This window comes from Struthio camelus, chromosome 3 (assembly GCF_040807025.1).
Source record: "Struthio camelus isolate bStrCam1 chromosome 3, bStrCam1.hap1, whole genome shotgun sequence".
Taxonomy (NCBI): Eukaryota; Metazoa; Chordata; class Aves; order Struthioniformes; family Struthionidae; genus Struthio; species Struthio camelus.
In genome coordinates, this window is record NC_090944.1 from 21,382,878 (window position 1) to 21,407,083 (window position 24,206).

Sequence of the window (24,206 nt, forward strand, 5' to 3'; positions counted from 1 at the left end):
TTGTTTTTTTACACACACTTTATTGACAAAGAAAATAATTATACTCTCCTTCCAGATTTAATCAACTGTATTTGTATTTTCAATAAGTCAAAAAGCTATGTAAAAATGATTCTGTGAATTAAACGCTCAAGGTGGGGCTGAGGAAGAGTAAAGCAAACGTTCCATCTTTGATTTGTTTTATTAAGTCAACAGCTAATACAGAGTTAACAATGCTGAATGCACTGTTTATCATGCAAGAAGCATATTCAATTTTAGTACTTCTGTAACTACTGCTACTCAGAGACAATAAAGGATTTTCATATTCTCAGAGCAGGGCATTTGTTAACTTGAGCCTTGTCTTAAACATGGCACAATCAGAACGTTCTGAACAGCTGGTTAGGAAGGTAGCCAAGATGCAAGAAAGATGTCTGAGCTTCCTTTTCAAGGGCAGCCAGCTCTTGTACCGTAGGTGCCAAGATATCCACGTGGCCTTTATAGAGTCCACCTGTCAAAACAGACCAGATCTAGATACCATGTTCAACATCCTCTGTCAGCAGAACTAACGCTCAGTCATTCAGCAAATTAAGATAACTTTGTTAACTTGATAAAAAAAAATACAAACATCTATCATACATATACACACAAACGTATGTATAGATACATACATACTTTGGCCAATTACAACCCATAAGCTGTGTGTAACAAATGCAGAAGACAAAGAGCTAATGGTTTTTTAATTAAGGAAACATGCATCAAACTCCTAGGAAAAGGAACAGAACAGAACAGGTAACTTGAGACTAGTTTATTGCTTACCACCCAGAGCTCTTTTCTGTCCATAAGTAACCTTCCCATCAAAATCATCTACTGGTACTTTTATGTCTGGTTCAACTTGGGCAATAGTGCAGTTTAAGTGTTCTTCAATCTCTCCCAGCAACTAAAGGAGGGAAGGGGGGGGGGGGGGAAGTAGTAGTACTTTGTGGTCCCAAGATATCAGTTAGCATACAGTTTTCTAAACAATGAAATACATTCAATAGTTTCAACAGGAACTGTATATACAAACCAATTTGGTCTTTTATTACTACAGACAAGATATATTATTCACCCTTATTAAACATGGTAAGAAAGTGCTGTGAATTTAACAAGCATTCATATAGACTTCAATGAAAATGAACTTACGTGGCACACTATTTACAGGTTAGAGGTTCAAGAGGTAAGCTACTTACAGCTGCAAGAAACCATCTAAACCAAAATGTTTAATTAACATCCTACCTATAACTCTACACAGCATTTGACTAGAAAGGCCATAAGGAAGCTGAAAGTAAGACTCCTGGTGGTAACATGACAACATCAGCAAATAATTAATTTCAAGTCAGAAATACAGTGCTACTACATTATCGTTCCTGACAAAAATATGGAAATGTTTTTGATCTTACACAAACTGTCAAACTTTTTTTTAAATATTATACTCTGATTTCATGTGTTTTTTGTGCATATGTGTTAAATTAAAGCATTTACGTATTCGTTAACAATTATGCTAAAGCAATAAAAGTGGCTGGGAATATTAAAACAATTTTTTTAACTTAAAAAGCTTATAGAAAGTATAATTTGTGACTCAGAAGAATGAGCAATTAGAATTACTCATTCTTCTTCAAATAGAACTAAAGTTAAACACCTAAAATATTAATTTCTACTTCAACTACAAAGCCAGACAGTAACTGCACTCCACACAGTCTTTCAGAGAAATTAGAAAACTGGGATCAAGTAAAAAGTTCACCTGCATTTCATTGTACCAAATAGTACAGCCTCCTTCTTCCTTCAGTCTAGTGTTATAACATCCTTTTCCACGGCTACTGCATACATGATACCAAACCTAGAAAGAAAGCAAACTAACTTTTAAACTTTGTGAAACAGTTTAGTACACTTATTTTCATTATTTCTAACATGAATAAAGAATTCAGATTTCTATTTAAAATACTTAGCATTTAAGGAAAAGAAAAGAAGTAGAGGCAGTTTACCAGTGAAGGATATTAAAACCAGATATCAGCTGTGAATGGAACTTCAGTAAATAACCTCTGTTCAATTTTATCCAAAGTCTCTGCTTTGGAATATAATTACCTTTTCTTTTTCTTTTGCCACAAGGGAGATTGCCAGACCCATCCTGAAATAGTTGGGGGGGGGGGGAAAAGGGGGGGGGGAAAAGAAAAGTATATTTCAATAGTCATTATTGAACCTATCACACAAAATATGGTGACTGCTCTGAACAGAGACATACCTTTCAGCTCTGCCTACTCTTCCAATTCGATGAACATAGTTCTGTTTTTCATCAGGGAGTGTGACGTTGATAACTGCATAAAATACACAGAACGCACAGAGAAAATAGTTCTGTTTTTGTATGAGGCGAGGTCACAGATGGCACATTAAAATAAATACGATTTTGACTGCTGCAAACCCTCTCCTTGGCCTCTCAACTTCACACTCTCAAGCTTCAACGCTGTGTTTAATACAGCGATTACAGGTGTCATTACGTGCACTAGAAGAATCCCTTACAATCCCAAACTTGATTAGGTATTTGAGGAGGTATTACAGAAGTTGTACTTGAAAAAACAAATTAAAAATTGTCTAATTCGAGTGATGAATATCTGCAACCCTGTTTTCTTAAAATAAAGCTACAGGACATACATATACTTGTTTTAACCAGTTGATGGACCTAAAAGCATGGTAAAGCCTGAAGTAAATTCAACAGAGTAGTTTAAAATTTGTGTCTTACCATACGGAACACCATGAATATCAATTCCTCTAGCAGCAACATCTGTGCAGATCAAGAAACGGACATCTCCTCTCTATGAAAACATATAGTCATAAGAATCATTGCGCTCAATAAACTAAACCAAAATCCAAGCAATGAAACAGTCCTTCCCATTTACTTCATCCTGAAGTAAAAGTATAAATCAATGGCTTAATAAAAACCACACAAACAAAACTTCTAATACTTAAACTAATGCTTGATCTGTTTCTGGATATTCAAGAACCAAGAACTTTGAAGAACAGGGTGATCTGTTACAGAGCTTGAAGTTAGATTAAAAAAAAAAACCAACCAAAAAAAAACAACCCTAATCTTATTCATGAAAATCTTCGAAGGTCAGGTTAACTGACAGTACAGATTTCCACTTACAGAAATAGCATCTCATAGAATTTTAGAAAGTGAGAAGTCATAGAACACACTACCACAATTTCACGTGCATGATCATACACTGAAGGACTGGCAAAACACTTTTAAGATATAAGATATGATTTCAGATACTGGGAAATGAGGGAAAAGCTTTAAAAAGCTTACTGTATCACCTTAAATCTTTCCAAGTTTTGCTTTCTTTCTTGAGGTTTTCTGTCACCGTGCAGACAGACACATGAGAACTGATGTCCCTTCCTATCGGGGCCTGAAAAAGTTACTATGCATTAGTATCAGATACAGGGTACGACACAGCACCATATAAAGCTGCTAAAAAAGTACTGTCATAGACAAAACAGTCTTGATTGGGTAATCCCAATTGATTATGAATTAACAAACTTTTAATTACTGATGGGGGGGGGGTGGGCGAGTGCAGAGGGCAAAAAACAATTAAACATCTCGGAAAACATCTCCTTCCTCCCTTCCCCAGGCTCTACTTGCATCCAGACACCTCTCCTCCCTCCCTCCCTCCCTCCCTGTCTTAGCTTCCTTTGCTTCTCCAAATACTTCTCTTCACAGCTGGGCCTGTTGAGCCTGGAGAAGAGAAGACTGAGGGGGGGGGATCTCATCAACGTGTACAAGTATCTGAAGGGAGGGGCTGTTGAGAGGATGGGGCCAGTCTCTTCTCTGTGGTGCCAAGTGACAGGACAAGAGGCAACGGGCACAAACTGAACCACAGGAAGTTCCATCTGAACCTGAGGAAAAAATTCTCGACTGTGAGGGTGACAGAGCACTGGCACAGGTTGCCCAGAGAGGTAGTGGAGCCTCCTTCCAGGACACGATCCTGGGCAACGTGCTCTAGGTGACCCTGCTTGAGCAGGGAGGTTGGACTAGATGATCTCCAGAGGTCCCTTCCAACCTCAACCATTCTGTGATTCTGTGATTTCTCAAGTGTCCCTTTTTGTGTGTTCTGTTTTTCTTTACACGTATCCTTTTGTGTGTCCTCACGTCTCCTCCTGCGCTTCCTGCCCCAGCACCTTCCACACTGCCTTACATTTGAGTAAAGGTGGTGGCACGTGCTCCTCAGATTGTGAGGTTTCGGTACAGGACACATAGCTTTTATCGATTTCAGAGCTGGCTGGAATGAGCTGCAAACTGCCCAGGGCAGTTCAAACTCCTCCTACACAGAGCACCTCTGCAGCCCCTGCTACCCAAACTCTGCCCTTTACGCCCAGTACAGTATGTCAATAACGTAAGCACGATAATATTCGGACATCAAAAAAGTGATCTCTATCATAAAAGGCTTTGAAGTAAACACAGAAACAAGCAGAACAAGGTTTCAGTAAAAACATTACCTCCGCCCTGTTGGATGAAGTATTGCTCCATATTATCACAATCTATTTTAGTCCTACAGAAAATAATGGCTTGGTCCATCTTGTGTTCTTTGATCGCCCGAACAGTGTACTCTCCTTTCAGAATTTTAATAGCTTCAGACCACATTTCTAAGTAAAATGATGGAAGTTATTTCACTCAAATTGCTTAAAAATGTGAACAGTCTTTGCATTTAAATATTCTGTAGCCTTTCAGTAGTCATTTGTTAGCAGAGCAGGTGAGCTAGACCTTCATTTATTTACTCTTGTGCTCTCCAGTGCTACTTTAATAGTATTTACAAGGTATCATTTCACAAATTATTACTTAATGAATAATGTTGGTTACCTGGAGTGTTAGCACCGGGTCGTGTATTATCTTTCGCATGTACTTCATCAGTCTAGGGAGAGGGGAAAAAGGAAAAAAAAAAAAAGCCATTAGCCATCTTACTGCAGCAGACACTAAAGACAAGAATAACGGGGGGAGGGGGAGGGAACCTACTAACAGCTGCTTATTCAGAGTTTATTCAGTGTTTTACAGAAAAATCCAGGTCATCCAAGATCTGCAATCCCACAGATCTTCCTCGTTCTAGGGCCTCTCCTCTGCAGCAATGAAAATCCCAACAGTCACTAAAAACTCTTACGTCGCCTATCTGCAGGCCTGACAAATTGAATTCCAGTTCCAAGGCAGCTGTAAATTGGCTACCCTTTTCAGGGGAGTCAGTTGTTTATTTGGCATTTCAGGATTGTGAATGGATTCCAACTGCTTCTGGCTAAGAAATAGATGGTTGAGACTATTAAGAACAAACTATACTCTTTTATTTTGAAGTAATCTAGAATATTAAACCTCAGTTGGTAAATTAAGAAAAGTTAGTGACTACTAACTAGTTTAAGACAACAGAACAAGATCCATTAAAAAGACACAATTAGGATTCCAAAGTTCATGCTCACATCTTTCTCTCTCACTATAACTTCAAATGAAAACAGTATTCGGGAGTTAAATACACTCTTCAGGTTATGTTCCCGTGATCAATGCAGACATTAAGCAGCTTAGAACTAAACAAACAAAAAAACCCCTCAGAATGTATCATGTTTTCAAGTTTCCGTTGTTTTATCCATAATAAGGATACTCCATGCTATTTTGTTAGCTAACTAACAGCCTCAAGACGAATTTGAGAGGTAGGACTAGGTATGTCATCTAAAAGGAATTTTAGTTTCTGGTCAAACACACAGGAACAAGTAGCAGTGCTATTCTAGATTTTGCACAAGCTTAGAGAGTTCTAAAGTACTTCATGAATAAATCCATGCATAAAATGGAAAAAGCCTAGCTCTTTACATAAGAGTTTAGGTGAGAGCATCAAACAAGTCAATTTTCTATGTCTGGCATGTAAAAAAAGACTTTCATGTTATCTAAGAAATAGTTTCAGCTACCTACTTAGGCTCCTTCCAGTGGTTAGCTTAAAAGCTACGCTACCTAAACAGCTTTCTTCAAATATACATTTTTTCCACTTGGCACTACAGTCAATAGACCAAACAAAATAGTTTTATACTGATGAACAAAAAGTGCTTTGTTTAACCAAAAAACAGAAGGGGGTGGGGGGGGGGAAGAGAAAGCCAACCCACACACCAAGAAAAGCCCTAGAAATACGCCCCACCTTAGACAACGACCTCAGAGGGGTAAAGTGTATCTACGTTTTGTGCTTTGCTCCAGGGCAGATAAGACACTAAGAAGTTTTCTTTAAAAGTAACTGCCTTTGCCAGCCTTAGAATACTGCAAGTCATTCTGGCTTTACGGGACAAGAAAACCTCACCTGGGTAAGGCCTAATAGCATACTAAGCAAAATCAAATTATTGTTAGTCCACACTTCATGGAGAAAACCCTTAACTCCATTAACTAATAGTCAGCAAGAAACTAGAGTTGAAAAGTAATCTAAGCATTCAATTCTCCCACCAGATAAGTTAATCCAGGCTCTATTAAAGAACCTTATTCTTGAATACAAGCAAAAAAATTCTTTGTGTGGACATTGGATAGAAACAACCTTCAAAGTGTTGAATTAAAAAAAACAAACAAGCAAGCAAGAAATCCCACACGCTCTCAATACATTGTCTTTTCCTCAATGTCTGTGAGATCGAGTTATTCACAATCCTAATTTTATGACATTACCAGTATCATGCTGTTGACCAATGTTGGTGGGACAAACTATTTCACGCTAAGCTGTTTCAATAGCTGGCAAAAATCTTACAACATTAGGCCCCAATTCTAACCGTGAAAGCACTGTGCAGATAGAAAGCAAACACAGGCAGAGAAAGACAGAGAAGGAATTTAAGTTTCACTTATAAACCACTTACTCTGATGTGATTCTTGCCAAGCCTTTCCCAGAGTTTGTCAGCTTTTGGATTTACAAGCACAACTACATGATGCACAGTTTCAGGGACAGAATCTTCTCCTTTCAGGTCAACCCAGGTGGGAAAATGCATGATCTTTTCAGATAGTTTTTTCACATCAAAAGAATGCAACGTTGCAGAGCACACAATCACCTGAAAAGAAAAAAGCCACAGATACTTCAGAATAAGAGCACTATCAAAAACGAATACCACTGGAGAGCAGATTCTTACGGCAAAAGAATAACAAATTAAAACAGGAAGGATATTAAGGTTAAACAAACTTTATACCTGAAGTCTCTTTCCATCTGAAGTTATCTGAGGAATCTGACTGTGGATCCTGTTTATGAAGTCTGAATAACCTTGGAGAAGGAGACCATCCTGCAGGGTATTGAAATAAAATAAAGCTGCAGTGCTAATTTCTCATTTGTCACTCTTTACATTTGGGTAACAAACAACACGTTTGCAGTCTTAGAAGTGCTCTCACTTAATAAGCTGGACAGGTCAATGCCTGGCTTATTATTACTATGGAGAAAAAAATAAAAAGGAAAAGTTTGAAATATTTTCAAGGACAGCTGCTGTGCTTCACAAGAAATGGAACATGTGCTTCAGCAGCTTCTCCTAGCTAAGAAGCTACTCCTCTCCCCTCAGCTAACTCTGTGAATATTCAATTATATTAAGACCAGACATGAAGATAGTCATTTCGCAGCATATTGACTAGGACATTCATCAGCTTCAAGACCCGCTGGGTAATGAAAAACACTTATCTAGTCTTTGTCCATTCAAGTTTCCCAAATACTGTAGAGAACAGCAGAGACAGGCTTGACTTGTCTTGTGAATATAGCTTGAAATACATTTCTCTACTAGCTAAAATTCAAACAGCTTTACCAAAAACACCACAAGAAACATGTTAGAAACAGCAAATAAATGGGAACCCAAGAGGCAGCTAGCTGTTCTTCCACTTAAACGTTAAGTGCTACAGAGCGATGACGTTTCACTGATTCTTTTTAGGAAATGTAATACTGCATTTCAGAATAAAAAAGTCTACCCATCACTTAGTCCTCTACGTACAGCTTCATCCAGAACCAGGAATCTAACTTGAGATAAGTTAAGCTTTCCTGTTGAGACCAGGTCATCCAGTCTTCCAGGAGTTCCCACAACTATGTCCACCTACGAAATACAGGAGAACATTAATTGGTCATACAGTTAACTAGAAGGCATTACCAGCTTTGCCTAAACTCAAGATTGTCAGATACTTAACAGTGTAATACCTTATTTCTGTTGATAGTAATTTCATAGAATCCTAGTACTAGATTCCTAGTAATCCAGGTTGGAAAGGATCTCTTTGAGGTCTAGTTCCCTCTCTTGCTATCACACATAAAGTAGCACCAACTTCAAAGCTGCTTTAGAGTACTCAGGACCTTGCTCAGTCAAGCTCTGACTGTCTTCAAGGGTGGAGAGTCCACAATCTTTCTGGGCAACCTGCATTTCACTTCTACGGCCTCAGTTTCCATTCCACTTCATTACCAGACACAGCCTCAGGCTAGAATATTTTGGGAAGTTCCCTCTTTGTCCCTACTCCCACAAAAAACCGCTTAGCTGCTTCAGAAAGTGAAGTTAAATGAAATTAAATAGATTACTTTCTAGCTCAACTCCTTTTCCCCCCACTTGTGGAAGTATACCTATGAAGTCCATCACTTACAGAAATAACTTAAGATTTTGGCAGATAGAAGGGTTCACCCTCATGCCTTTATGATTCATATCGAAGTCTACCAGCCTCCTGGTTTGAGAATGCTTAGGAGACGCTTCATAGTTTGGCACCTAGAGTCACTGAAAGTGTATTAAAAGTGATGGAGCATCACTTCCAAAAGCTAGTCTTTAATAATAATAATAGCAACAACAATAATAAAGAAAACCCTCACCAACACACACAGTATGCTATCCAGACTATAAAAGAACAAAAACAAAAAAATAAAACAAAACAGACTATGCTACAGTATGACTGAACTGATTGTACATCCCACGCTGCAGAAGCCAGACCCATTTTCCCCTACACCAGTGTTCCTTCCAGAGAGGACTGGATCGCAGTGTAGGCTGATCCTGCTAATTGCAGACCAGTTTTATCTGTGTAATTGCAAAACAAGTTAGTAAGAAACCCATCTGTTTTGTTAATTAAGGAAAAAGAGCAAAAATTACACTTTTACCCAAGTACTTCTGTAAAAGTTATCAATAGAATTTGACCGAGTACCATAGCAGTGGTTGTCGATACCAATCTGTAAGTAAAGCAACAAACGCCAGAAAAGTGCAATACGACACTGTTATCAACTGCATGATTTCTTTTTATCAGGTTTACAGGAGTTACAGGAAATTACTACTATTCTCTAGAGACATGGAGTTATTCAGAACTCGAACAACAGTAATTAGATGAACAAAAATATAACTTACTCCTTGTTCCAGCACAGAGAGTTGATCTCTTGCAGCAACGCCACCAATAATCAGCAACTCTCTAAAATTAAAATTACATCAACATATTTTGAAGTTTTCTAACTTTCGGTATATTCAGGAGGGACACTAAACATCTGGCTAATGATTCCTTCTTTTACTAATAATAACTGGAGATTAATAGTTTAGAACAGTACATTTAAACAAAAGAACAGGAATTTTAAAATTCCTCCCTTCATATGTAATATACCATACGTGAACTCCAGAAGTGAAAAATCTTGCTACTGAGCAGTATTTCATTATTTCATTGCTGCTGTAGTACACGAATAAACCAGCTTCACCTTAAAGAAAGGATCAGTCTTTTGAAACTAATCTGTTATATATTGAGATTTTGTAAGTTTCCTATGCTTTTGAAAATCAGCAAAGCAAGCAGTAAATTAAATACCTTTGATATCACAGTTTTCTTCTCCCCATTGCTACTCTCATGCAATTCTAGTAAAGGCACTCTTGTAAACTGACTACGATTTAAACAAGCAGCTCCATATTTTAATCTTTATAAGCAGTCAAAAAAGAAACAGCTTTAGATCAAAGCAGTCCATAAACAACTTATTTTAAAAGTGCACCCACATGCTAATCAGAGCAAGATTTGTTCTGTGAGAATATGAATGTAAACAAATCAGACCTTTTACATAACTATTTGTTATAGGTGAAAGAAGAGGGGTGATAAGCAGAAGACATGTGCTTTTCTTTGTAAGGAAAACTTGACTAAATATACCCCTTTAGGTAACCTGAAGATTACCAGAAACAAAATAAATGGATTTATCATACCAGAAAGTAGTAGTCCAGAGAGAAAAAACACACCAAACCCTCCCCTTCCCCCCCCCCCCCCCCAACGGTCAGGGGCCTTACTGTAGAAGAAAAATTAGAGGGCTGGTTTGTAACAGATGCTGCTGAGGCTATATAAATAACACTGCAGATTAAGAGTCACTTATCCACAAAGCTGAGAAGTCCTGTCCTGTCCACATGGACAGTGCCATAAATACAATACTATATAACAGATGATATTAAAGCGTCATTACCTTAATTTGGGATTATCAACATATTTTTTGAACTGCTTCACATTGTTCAAAGTCTGTTCTGCCAGCTCTCTCGATGGTTCTACAATCAATGCTTTTGGAGCATTTGGAAGGTTCTGTGTTTGAACCACTTGCGCATTTCCTAAAATAAAACAAATAAATAAAAATGCCATTAAGAAAAACTACCTCGCTATCCTGTAATTTGTGGCTGGGAACAAATTTCGATTTTCTACTAACAACCTAAAACCTCATGATTCTGAGGTAGGTTCCTTTAAAGGGTAATTTTATGGCTCACTCAGTTATAAATAGCTTCAGGTTAGTATTCCAAATATGAAAGCATTCTGTGAACGTGGCCATGACAGTGAATATACTGTCCACTCAGCATAATGAATTTCTATTGCAGAGCTTAAAAAAAAAAAAAAAAGTGTTAAAGTGGACACTCTTGAGTAACTTTGATAATAACTTAAAAGGAGTTTGACTATCTGATACACTCCTAAATTCAGTGTTAGACTACATACAGTTTAATATGAAGAAAATTCCAAATACTTTTCTGTAAATTGCACTTACTTTACTACTACTAAGATCACTGCAAGACCCAAAATAACAATAAAGAAACAACTAATCAAAAAATGCTCTAAACTAGAATATAAAAGCATCAGAAATGTAAAGATCTAACTTACCTGTGTGTTGTGATTTTACAACACTGCCATCAGGAGCTTTGCAAAGGGCAATATAGCCATCTTTTGGTGGAAACTTGAAGTCGTCTTCACCAAAATTGAATTTCAATTCAGCATTCTAGATTGCAACAAAGTAATGTCATATAGACCGGTTCAAAAGACCACAAAGTGAGAAACAATTCCATAACCAACTTCCCCATGAGAAGCCAGCAGGCTAAGTATATACAGGGAAAAAGCATTCCACCCACACTGTCAAAGAGGTCTAAACCCTGTCAGACATTTTTTGCTCGGTTCTAGCAAAACCTTGTCTTCTACATCAAAATATCCAAATATTTACAGATATACGAAAGCCTCTTTCAAACGTTCACGTTTTATTCGTATTCAATGACAAGCCACAACTTTCACAAAACAACTTTATCAATTGTAGTTGTCACTGACCACCAGGAATTCTATTCAATCCTTTATTATTCAATAAGGCATCACTACAGAGAGACTGTAAGCCCAGAAAGACTAGCACATCGCCATAAAGTTACGGTTGAGAATAAATGAAACAAAATAGGTAGATCAGTTAGAACTCGGACATTTTGTAGGTATTTACTCCTATCTGTTCAGTCATTTCATAACCAAGTTTAAGATAGGAACTAGCTATCCAAGTTGTAAACAAGTGCTATTCTACCCCTATATTCCAGTTGAAATATTTCAATTTAAATTTAAATAGCCAACATTTAACTTGAGTGGAACTCTTCAAATAGTGACTGCTTCAGCAGCAAATTACTGGTAGACAGAAGGAAGCAAAGGCAGTGTAAAAAAGAGGGACTACAGTAACTGTGGCAGGTATGCAAGTTTCATGAATAACTAGTAGTTACTAAAAAAAGGGAACAATTTTCATCATCTCATGCATCTGTGACATTCCTAAGTTACCTTCAGTACACAAGCAGCAAAGAGTGCCTGGTTCCGTACGTGCTGTGGGATTTCAAAGGCAAGGCCAAGGTCTTTCCCTGAAAATAGAGTTCATTCAGTCAGACTTCACACACATGTGTACCATACAAGCATCCAAATACCATTTCAAAGAAGAAAGTGAAGAAAACTTACCATTTTTGGAAAATTTTATTTGTCCTTTATCTATGTCTAGATAGCATCCAATTGTATCATGCATAGTAAATTCCTATAATGAAAAACAGGTTGTGAAATTAACAGATTTTAGAATAGAATATTAAGTAGTGCTAACATTCCGATAATTTTTAGTTTTACCACTTCTCCCTACTAAGCTCCTATCCTTACGGGAAAGAAGCTTCGTTTTTATTTCAATACTACGCCTTTAATAGCAGGTTTCTATTCAATTACATTTTTTCAGGAAAATGCCAAATTTGTCTTTGATATTTAAACACTTATTGCTGCTTTAAGTTTAGTTTAAAACCAACCATGCTGACAACGATAAATATAAGTCTTTTACCCGGAAGAATTCCGTACTATTGAGAAATACATTAATCATGCATTCACTACCCCATTTAAATCCAAACTTACAGCGTCAAACACATAATAGAAGACTATTTTTTTTGACTATTTAAAAAGATTAACTCTTGCAGAAGGTACTATATGCCATTTATACCTACTTAAATACTCCGTATAAAGACCTGGAAATTTATTCATTGCAAAGGTTTTTAAAGTCTGTATATTATGAAGCACTTCTAATTGAACAGCTCATAAGTCACAATTATAAGAAAAACCACAATACGCTAGTTGTAAAACCTGCAAGTTTTACGGCATTGAGAATCTCCCAATACAAAAAAATACTTAAGTTTCTGCGGTGTTATACAGATTTATGTAAGCTATGCTTAAGTCTCTATGAATTCTTGACCGGCACACAGTACAAAAGCCACCTCAGATTTCCTGCTACACTTTTAAACAGCAGCATATCAAGATTATAGCTTTAATGGCAAATCCCACTACACAGCCAGAAATAGAGCCCGATTAACCATACCTTATTGGCCCCTAACCATGAATTTTGACATATTAAAAAGTTATTTGATTACTTGCATTTAAACTGCTAGCGAACAGGATAAGTTGCCTACACTTTCACACTTACTGAGACGTATGGATGTGTTGGTGTTGACTTATTTCAGTCTTAAGATAGAGTAAGAAATTAATCAAGGAGGTAAGATAACAGAATATCTAATACATAACACAGAAAATCTTCTGTCTTCTAAATTAGAGCCTCTTGTCTAGGCACAAACAGAGACCTCCAGATGCTAACTGCTTTTGTTAAATCTGTATTTTGTGGTATTTTTTGCTTAGTGACATCCCATGGAAAAGATAAGCCTTATTAGAAAATACATTTGATTGCCATAACACACATGCAAAAAGTTTTAATACAAATAATGAGCGATACTTCTGTCAACAAGCAACTGAAGCTTACCTCACCGTAGCTGTCAAATTGCTTATTGTGAGACTTCTTGCCAGTCCCACCAAAGCCAAAGCCAAATTTATCAGTACCTGAAGACAAGACAACCTTTTACTGTTTGGCTGACGGGTTAATTCCACCCCCCCCCCCCCCCCCGCAACACCCACACACTTTGTCCATTACCATTTATATTGCCAACTCAAACCTCTAGTGTTGTAACAAAGAAATAATACACCGTACCAAATACTGCTAGCTTTCATGCATTCTAAAATAATTTTTGTATCAGTATAGTACATTTATTGATTTTTCTGGTCTCTACTCATCTTCATTAGAAGATGAATCAAAATAAAGGCAGAAGAAATCACAGAGTGAAGAAATATACCCTTTAAGCAGATTTCTTCTTACAGGAAACAGAATTTGTATAAGAAGTCTTAAACTCCCTGACATTGCTATTTTTCCCCAAAGCATCCATTCTCTGCAAGACTGGAAGACGCTTCCAGCCACCCTCTATAACATGAATATGAGAACTGTCCATTGGAATCCAGTAAATCTGTCTTTCTATGAGGAAACTCACCCAAGTCTAATGAAGCCTGCATAGTTGACCAGCCAACTCTGCACAAGCCTTGGTCATGACAGGAAACTTCATAGTAGTATTTTCCTTTAAAAGAGAAAGGAAGGAACCTAAACAACACCTAAATTTCAATTTCAAGGTGGTTCAGTTTGGCTGCTTCCAAGGTCATGCAAGTCTTAACATTCTCACTCCTTGCTATAAGTGTCATAAAATCCCCCATGGTGTTAGTGTAAAAGGGTTCTATAGATACCTATGCAGGTAGAGACAGTTACCAGAAAATAGCAGACCAAATGAGAAAAGTACACGCGGAGAGGTAGTGTATGAAACTTTTCCAGGAACTGATAAGCTAGCCAGAGACTAGTGGTTCTGCTGAATCCACAAGAGTGGATAAACTTTAAACACAAAGAGTCTACTGAATCGCTACAAGACTGATGCTAGTGCTAGCATGCACTAGCATCAAAAATTGTTTTTTTAACTTGAACCACATCCAAGCAGGGTGTGGCTGCTACATACAGAAAAAGACTACAGGATTATATGCACAGCCAGTGAAACAAGGCTCCTTGAGGAACTTTCTGAACACCACCTAGAACCACTAGAGCATTATTATGACCTTCTGCTTCCGAGTCAACAGTTGGGGTTGGCCTCCCAACTGTTGCTCACCCCACATAACCAGCCAATTTGTGCATCTGTGTGCCTGCGTATGAAACGTGAGGAAATAACTGGATGTACTGTGTGAATAGTTATCTGCTATTAATAACACCTCCTTAGTCAATAAAACGTATTCTAACGAATATTGGTTGTGATATGTGTCTCCCTCTGACTCAATCCTTTATCCGGCAAAAGGGAATTCACAACATAAGGAGACTGAAATACGCAGAAGAATTTCCTTCCAAAGTCTTCAGCTGGCAGTAAGTTCAACAGGGGCACATTTGCTCAGATGGGCAGTTAAGTTTTAAATGCAACTATCTACAGTAACAGTGGGTGATAAGTGGACGTTTTAGTTCAAGTTCCTGAAATAGTTTCCAAAATATTTAATTTAGTATTTACCTTTAGTCACGCCTCTGGTTGCTCTGCATCCATGCCATTCTTTTACTTCTCTGCTTTGACAACATAGGCCATCTGATCCAATTGCTGAAGTTGATACGACAATTTTAGTTAAAGAAAAAGCTTCTCTACTTCAAGCAGCAGCATTTGCAAATTTTAGCCTAGTTTATTCTCTTTTTATATAAGAATGTGAACACCGCTGGGCAGTTTTATTTAACAGCTTACCCTACGCAATTTGAAGTAGTAAATATATTTATGGCCCTGTTTGGATGAACTTGAGTTTACCTCCCAGCTGCTGACAAGAGATGCATTTGCACTTTCTACAGTCTTTCAGCGGAAAGATTGACTAGCACACAGAAGAAAAATCGGTAAGACAATCAGATTTTACAAGTGCAGTAAGTATAATATGGAGACAACAGAGGATACCAGAGACAACAGATGCATATTCACGGCCACTTGTAGAAGAGAGAGGTAATCAGTATTTAACATCATCTTTCCACAGAGAAAGATTTGGTTGTAGTGTTGCTTTAGAAATCAAACCATGGAACTAGAACGGGATATAGAATTTAAATGCATGTTTCCTCCCAATGCCAAAGGGACAAGCGTCTGTCCTGTACTATTAAAACAAAAAACCCTCAGTACTCTGCTTTGGAGATATTTTAATCCTTTTTTTTCCCCCTGACTTCCAAAGTATTTGAAGGCAGGAGGAGGGAGATTATATACTGGCCTTCTGTTTCCCCAAAACATCTTTCTGAAGAGCCTTTATTAAGAACAAATGCTGTGGGAACATATGGAACCTACCAAACATATGCATGTTTCCACCATACAATAATTTCCTCATTTTCCAGTCAGACTGGGAAGTCAGCTACTTTTGGCAACAGCAAAACAAAGCACTGGAAATACACCATGTAACTGTCAATTTTTCTATCTTCTTTACCATTAGAAATATTTAAGGGATTCTCAGAGAATTCTACAGCTTATTCACCCTTTTTTGTGGATTGCAAGGATAAGGAGGAGTGAGGGAGAAAAAGTGGTAAGAGGGTACATTTTAATAGGGCTATTAAGTGGTCTAGACTTCAGTTGAGTTGCTAGTAGTTATTGATAAGGTTGGAAATTATGAAGTTTTACGCTTCTGATACTTTTCTAAAACTATAAGGCAAAGCAGGTAATGAATGTTTCATGCACTATTAAAACAGTTTGGTACTATAGTTACAAGTCTGGTAGGCTCACTCTTACTTCTGTGCTTATAGCTTTTATTTACGAAGTTACCTTTTCTTTTCCTTTAATTGTAGGGGAAACAAGAATTCATAACAACAGTTACAGCTCAAATACCATACATTTTTTCAATGGGGGGCAGGGAGGAAATAATTTAAACTTCATTATAAAAATCTGTTGAGGGTTAGATAAACAGATTATATACATCACACAAAAATAACATGTTCCAGAACTTACATCAACCACCATTCATCATTTGATGCTGCTCCAACAAAGGTGTTTTGCAGCCAATATTTCACATTGGATTCAGAGGCACTTGCTGAGCTTTACTTTCGTCAAAAACAAACAACCCCTCTCCCCCTCGCTTTCTCGGCTTTGATAGAAAGGGCTTAAAACACATTTCTAGCTTTTATCTTTTATAAGCCTCTAGGAAGATTGAGTAACTATTTTCCTGGTGAAGTTTAAAACTTGGTGTCTTAATTATCCCATTCGTAACAGGTAAATGGAGGGGGAAGAGACTTTTTCAAAGAGAGATGGGCTGCAGAAAGGGGGGGGGGAGGGGGAAGAAGAAGGCTGGACAGGAAGGTGCCGATGCTTTGGACAAACTGTTGGTGTATATGTACATCTGAATAGGCTATTGTATCTTTATATTCAAAGCTCAATTCATGTTTCTTCAGGAAAAAAAAAGAATTATTTCCTTTGTTAAACCTGAAATAAAATACTTATCTCTGTTTCCCTCATATTCTGTACCAGTGTTTACACAACTACTTCTGTAAGGATCGGTTCTGGTCTGTTCCGTGCATAAGTATATTGTTTCCAAAAAATGATTAAAAACAAATTATGAAGGAATTTGACGTAGCTTGAAACATTTGATCTCTAAATTAAAATCATATACTATGGACTAGTACAGGTGCACCGGATTCAGCTGCAGTTAAAAAACTTGCTTTGAGCCCTACCAAACTGACTAAACCAAATAAAAATCCCTAAACTCTCCTTGATGAGAACGTCCCTTATCTTTCCCCAAGAAGAAAAAAAAAGACAACACACCACATATAAGTTCTTTCTAGTTATATACTACAGTTAAACAATTTCAAGTGTATTATAAACAGTTAAAGCAGTGTTAGTGTAACTCACCAAAAGCTGATCCTCTATCATACGGGTTCATTTGCCATTTGTTGAGCACTATTTTGAAAGATAACAATAGAAAAAGCATTAAACTAACATGTTATGCCTGGGAGCTCAAATCAAAAATTCATGGGGGCTGTACAGTAGCATGATTAACATTATGGGAAGACAGCCTTATTCCAATATAATCCATATCATGAAGTGAAAACGAAGGCCTACGCATTGAAGAGGCAAAGATATATAAGCACAAAGGTATTCTATGAAAGTCTGGATTATCAAGGACTGCATTAAGGACTGCACAGATCTAAATTGCTTAAAAATGCAACTTAAGCAATGAAGACATTTATAAGACAAGGTCAAAGTTCCACATGATCACAATCAAGTTCATCTGCAAGAAGGTCCAAAGATACATTAATAGTAATAACTTTGAAATGCATTTGCTCTTTTTTCTCCAAGTTTGCATTAAGATATTTTCCAGGATATCAGTTAAACTGTTTTTACTGAAGTGCTCTGGCACACAGATAAAGCACATCAGACTTCTGACTTTACTAAAACATATTGTTGGCCTGTGAAGAACGAAGCCAAGAGCTTTCACAAGATGACGATTTTTTTTTAAACTAGATTCCATTACAATTAGGATTATGTAATATATTCACGTTACATTCTTTTAATGAGAACTTAATGTTAAGTTGACTGTGCTGTCATCACTGTAGCACAGTAGCTCATAACTAAGCTGAAAAATGAGAATTGCTACAACATCTTCAATATGTTTCAACAGCTACTGCCACTTACATAAATACCACTATTAATACCACAGACTGGACACTGTTATTAGTTATCAAGTTGTAAAGTTATTTAAATAGATGTACATTAGATTCACATACAGTAACGATATTATCATGGCTACAATTCACACTGTATCAGCGGGTTCTGGTCCTGTCCATTGCCAGCTCAATCCAATGTTTATAGTTCAAGCCACATAAGATGTTGCTATTCAGCTTCCAGAGTCTAGCTAGGTTCCAAAAGGAATATAACTGTTTTACTCAGAATAGCAGAATTGGAAGACATGATACAGAATTATTCAGCCACACAAAATCATTCTGCACCTAGAAGGACTCTGAGCTCAAGCTTATGTAACAGGCCTGAGCTGACTAGCTGCATCACTACTTATGTCTTATCTATCCCAGCAACTGAAAATTGAAAATTTTTTTTTTGGGTTACCACTTCACATCTTGCAAGGCACTAAGCTAGCACAGCTTCCAAAAGAACACTGAAGAGCAAAACGTGGATCAATAAGCCCTAAGCTAAAGACAATAAGCATTGCTAAAAGACCCTGTGTGGTCAAATGCAGCCCTGGTTTTCCCCATGACTCTATCAGTATATTTATACTCATAATTTCTTACCATCTAGGGTATTCCATTTACATTACCCCACCACACACCAAAAAAGGAAAAAAAAAAAAAAGCCTAACTCGCTATTAAATGAGGTTTTGTTTAAGTTTACTTTGGGGGGGGTGAGGGAGTCGACACGAATTAGCAATATGCCATACTTCAAGAGAGTCTTGGATGAAAACTCACCTGCTCCACCAGTTTTAATTGTTGCTTTCCCTTTCTTGCCTTCCATCTGGTCCTTCAATGTTTCATAAACTATCTGGATAACTGGAATGCTAAAAGCCTGAAATATAAAGTTATTTTGCTTCACATATATATATATATATATATATATACACACACACACACACACACACAGATATACATATAAAATAATAGTCAGCCTAGTTTTCAGTTGCAATACATAAGGGTTAGAAACACTTTAAAACTAGCCTAAACACGTGTTTGTAAAGACTAACAGTACTGCTTAAATATATACACCCCTCCCAACACATTCTCTCTGTATATACATGTACAGACACATTAAAAACAAAAACAAAAACCCATTCACGGTGTTTGTTACAGATGGACTTCTACTTTCTATTGTACTAGATTTAAATCTGATTACTTACACCAGTTTTTCCACTCCCTGTTTCTGCAGCCTATAAGAAAAAAATAAGTTCATCAGTTAGAACTTATTCCATAAGGCCTGATCTACAGTTCTGCTTAGTAAAGTATAAACTCAGTTCACTTTGGCCTCTGCATAACACAGAAAATCTTGATATAGAGTAACGCACATAAACCAGATATGAACACAGAAAACCTTTCCAGTGGATTTGGAATACAAAAGCTCCTAAATTCCACTAGGGAAAAAAAAATTATGTCTTTTTTTGTAAGATTTTAGCCGGAAGTGTTTTGATTACAGAATCAAGAACAGACAAATCTGCAGAAGGTATGCTGGACAAAGAATACTATCAGATCTTCATAGTTAACTTCAGTGAAGCATTTGTTGAGACATTATCAGTCACGTCACATATAGAACTGTGTTACGCTTTTACAACAAAAAGGAAATCAGATCAACTCAAACTGTTCTCCTTCACGTGGCGCTGTCTGTGAAGTAGTCGCATTACAGCCTAAAAAGAGCCAATGCAATCTGCAAAACCAGCGTGTTTTCACACACTGAGCCAATAAAATTAACTTGTATGTTAACACAAAGCTACAAAGTGACAGATCCTTAAACATACCAGGTACTCAAAGTGGTCCTAAGGGAAGAATATACTTTTTAAATTAATGAAAAACAGAAGAGCTAGTCTAACTGTGGAACATTCCGGAAAGGAGGAAATTAACTGAACAAAGAACAGTTAAAATACAAAGGTTTTCTTGGAATAGCGCTATCCAGCACACATACCATAAGCACATCACCGCCTCCTAGAATTAGTGGGATAGACTCTGCTTGAATATCTGTGGGGAGACTACAAGAAGAACATTAGCATAAATACAAGTTATCAGAAGACAAAAGCATTTTCCCTTATATATGAACACTCATAACCTGCTTAAACGTATCAGCAATCCGTAAGAGGCTAATTAAAAAGTGAAAGATATTCTTCCTAGCTGCCAGCTAAAGAAGTGAATAGGCCGAAATTTGCACGGAGAGTTTGAAATAGGTGGTGTAACTTGTCAGGAAGTGACCAGTGGATGCAGCAGATTCACTCGCATCCTGACAAAACAGCTACATCTCGCAGATCACTGTGTTGGCAAGAAACAAAACAGACCGCTTATTTATTCCCAGCCTTTCTTTCTTCTAGGGTGGTTCACTTTTAAATCCCACTTACATAGCCCACATATACAAGATTATAATTCAAAATTGGAAAAGAAAGTCAAGCTAACTGAACGTAGCCAACCTTTTGAAACAATTTTAGCTAATTAATACTGCTCATATGAGAAAAGAAGAGTTACATATACTACAGCTGTCCATACGGTCCATATAGATAAAACTCTGAACTCCAGTTCAAAAAAAAAGCCTTAAAGTAAAATATTTAGCCAGACAAGTAGCTAGAAACAGGGACAAGTGATTTCACATTAGTCAATAACTTTTGCAGCACAATAACACGCAAGCATCAACCTTGAAGGACACAGGAATTTAGACCACAGTTTGGAAAACATTTACTAGACTAGCATCAATTACATGATAGGATTTCATCCAATAATCTCACACTAAACAAGCCAGAAGGCACAGGAGCTTTTATTAAACAAATGACATGGAAATGCAAACTGTCATACTTCACCTATCGAAGCTTAAGTGCTACTGGTGCACTTACAGATTACGTTCTTCCGTTGTTCACATTAAAGAAATGCAAGAGATACAATGATAGTTAAAGGAAGCCATGTACCCATGCTTGTGACATTAAAACAGAACAGATATTTTTAGAAGCATGTGCTACATCGCTGAGCGACAAAAAGTAAGATTTTGCCAGGCCCCGAGGGTCTAAACATGCCTACTTACAGCCAGTCCATCTCCTCCACTGCTTGAGCTATCTCTGGCATAACACCCATTTCTGAAAGACAAGAAGAAAGGAAAATGAAAATAATAATAAAAAAATCCAGTAAGCTGTGTTAGTTACCTCAAAATAGACCAGAAGATTTCCAAATGTCAATTTTTCCAACAACTAACAAAAATAAAAAGGCATGATTTTTAGCAGCGGCGTATCCTACTTTCTCCATAAAACTCAAAACACAGATAAGAAACATGTTCAGTTTCTCCCAGCACTCTTCTACTCCCTGCTCCATTTCTGACAGATGTCCTCCCCTTTCACGGCCATGGAAAGAATCATACACGAGGCATACACAGCACGGGGTGGGACCGGGGAGGGGGAGCAAAAAAGTCACGCTAGTGGCCGACATAACGGAAAACCAAACACAGTAAGAGCCGAGTGTGACTTTTTGGGCCAGGTACTTTTCAGGTTTGCCTATCTAAGTGACCTGTCCATGCAAACAATATGGCAGACTTAACCAATCTTAATTTCTTAATTACTTCTCTCTCTCTTTTATTTACTTTTATTTATTGAGTAAAACACCATTCCCTGCTATTAGTGAGTGTAAGAAGAAGGAACTTAACCAATTTAAACAATAATATCCTACCTTTAACAGAGTAACTTACTTGCTGGTTCTCTTTTCAGGTATATAGAGTTACTCTAAAAACTCTTTAAATATAAAGTTGCACGTTTCTAAAGGGAGCCTTTACACCTTAGTCTTCACACCATCACGTGCTTGATCACATATACATTATGAACATATATGGCTAGGTTGAGATACATGTATATCTGCAGTCAAAAATTACACATTTGATTTGCTTTAATAATAAAACTGCTCTAAAAATGTATGCATCTCAGGACTAGCTACCCTATTTGCAATGCAATTTCAGAAAGCTTTAATGTTTTCAAGCGCTAGTACGAGTCCTAAATATGCCTATAAACTTAGATTATCAACATAAGCCAAAAAAAAAGTCTTGGCAGCAAAAATAACCATTGATTGAAAACTAAGAAGTAAATTCCTTAAACATCTACCCATTTTAAAATACTTTCAGTTCATACTGATTAAATGCTTGCATCATATACTGAATTAAAAAAAACAGCACTACTATGAAATTTTCTAAATTACACAACCAAAAGCATCCTGCTGTCCAGCAACTAAATGCATTTCCAGAACCACGGAAGAGGCTTCAACATTCTCCCTAATCATGGGGAACGAAGAAATCAGTTAAAAGAAAAAAAAAATTAAATATTTCAATTACATTAAAACTTTGCCTCCGTGTTGGGTTCTGCAGGTGCATAGGCATATGTGCGTGTGCATGCAGGGTTAACAGAGCACCAAGGACAAGTTTTAGATTATAGTTTATACACATATTTTAAACCACATCCCAGAATCGAGCTACTCCCTGTCACAAACGCACAGTTATCACGCCCTGCAATATGCAGAACAGTTATCGTGAGTCTCCTGTTACAGAAACAAGCCAGTCTGAGAAAGGAATCTCTACTTGTAAGCAGCACCATTTCCCAGGCACATACGCCCTAAAACCAGCAAATCCATGCTGACAACCGCTTCTGAAGGCTTCCTAAGCCCTAGCAGCCGGGAGAAGCAACGACCTCCCCACAGGCCCCTCTGCCTCCGGCCTGCGGCGTGGCAAGTCACGCAGCACTACGGAGGAGCCCGCACCAGGCCTCAGGGGCCGCGTACCGCCTTGACAGCGCCCGCCCGCCCCAGGGACACTGGCAGCCGCCGCCCACTCCCCACGGGGCTAGCCAGAAAGGCGAGAGGGGCTCCCAGGGCCTCTCGCTGACGGCACCCGCCGGCCCCACTACCGCGTACCCGAAAACGCCGCCATCTTCACACCGCGGGCACCTCCGGCGGAGCAACACCACCGCCACCCCCCCCTTCCTCCCCCCGCAGTGCGCAGGCGCAGCCGCGGTCCTCCCGCTTTATCGCGCCCGGTGGCAGGCGCCCGCGCAGCGGGTTCCGGCGCGGGCTGACACCGCCACTGCGGCAATTGCGTATTGGGTAGAAAGTATTCTAGGTTATACGTATATAAGAATAGCTTAACGTATGTGTAACAGAGCCACTTCATTTTTTAGTAGTATGTAAGTGGCAATGCATTGTTTTATAAGAATGTCAACTTACATATGAATTTGCCCAAAATCTGCACAATCCTTTTTTTTTTTTTTTTTTCTTCCCAGGATAGCTTCTAGTGAAGTTAAAGGCAAAAACCTCTGGGTTGCTGTTATAGAAATAAAGTTACATTATGGAGGAAAAAGTGCAGCTTCTACACTTAACACTGTGTATCAGCGGGGGATTTGTCAGCTTTACGCTAGCTCAGCGGAAGGGACCGCGTAGGATATCCACGGCTACTGTCTTGTTATTTTTAATCCAACCACAAAACTTCCGTCTTGTCGAGGGCCGCGCTCGCCTGGAGGTGCGCTTGGTTTGAGGACAAACGGCATCATGGCCGACAGCGCAGTTCTTCTGACCGCCGCGCCGCCGCCCGGCAGGCGGCTGGCAGCGGCCGGTGCAGGCCTGCCGAGCCGCGCGGCAGCCCGCAGGCCTCGTGCGGGGCAAAACCCAGCCGCTCGCGCCCCACCACCCTCCTCGCCAGCACGATCGTTTCTCTCCTGGTTTCTCCTGGCCCGTGCCGAAGGTGTGGAGCACGGACCGCAGGCGCTGCCCGCGGCGCCCGCGGTCCAGCCCCGCTCCTTGGTCACCGACCAGCAGCTCCGCTGGGCTCAGCTCGGTTCTGAGGTGCTTCCCGGGGCCAGCGCTCGCTCCAGCCATCAGCCTTGGTTTCGCTTGCTTTTGGCTAAGTCATCACATTAAATCGTTTTTTGGAGACGCAGATACGAC

General features: G+C 38.5%; 1 protein-coding gene across 1 annotated transcript; it reads right to left on the reverse strand.

Annotated features, from left to right (window-relative positions):
- On the reverse strand, nt 1–23,295 carry DDX1 (DEAD-box helicase 1). Its single transcript, XM_068937156.1, has 26 exons — nt 23,181–23,295; nt 21,319–21,370; nt 20,224–20,287; nt 19,448–19,477; nt 19,023–19,119; nt 17,455–17,502; nt 15,109–15,192; nt 14,065–14,148; nt 13,506–13,582; nt 12,182–12,254; nt 12,011–12,087; nt 11,093–11,207; nt 10,416–10,554; nt 9,340–9,400; nt 7,966–8,064; nt 7,186–7,275; nt 6,862–7,050; nt 4,862–4,913; nt 4,501–4,647; nt 3,322–3,413; nt 2,747–2,819; nt 2,252–2,324; nt 2,095–2,137; nt 1,754–1,849; nt 793–913; nt 1–484 (listed from the first exon to the last, which is right to left on the reverse strand). Exons 1-26 carry the CDS (start codon nt 23,194–23,196, stop codon nt 354–356), a joined length of 2,223 nt encoding a protein of 740 aa, XP_068793257.1. The 5' UTR covers nt 23,197–23,295; the 3' UTR covers nt 1–353.
- Nucleotides 23,296–24,206: the final 911 nt, after the last annotated feature.

What these genes read in the sequence shown, in the direction of transcription:
- DDX1 (XM_068937156.1), bottom strand. An exon ending in AACCAGAGGCGTGACTAAAG is followed by an intron (nt 14,149 to 15,108) that starts GTAAATACTAAA and finishes TCTCTTTTAAAG; the next exon opens with GAAAATACTACTATGAAGTT. An exon ending in TATTCATGGTGTTCCGTATG is followed by an intron (nt 2,325 to 2,746) that starts GTAAGACACAAA and finishes TATTTTATGCAG; the next exon opens with TTATCAACGTCACACTCCCT.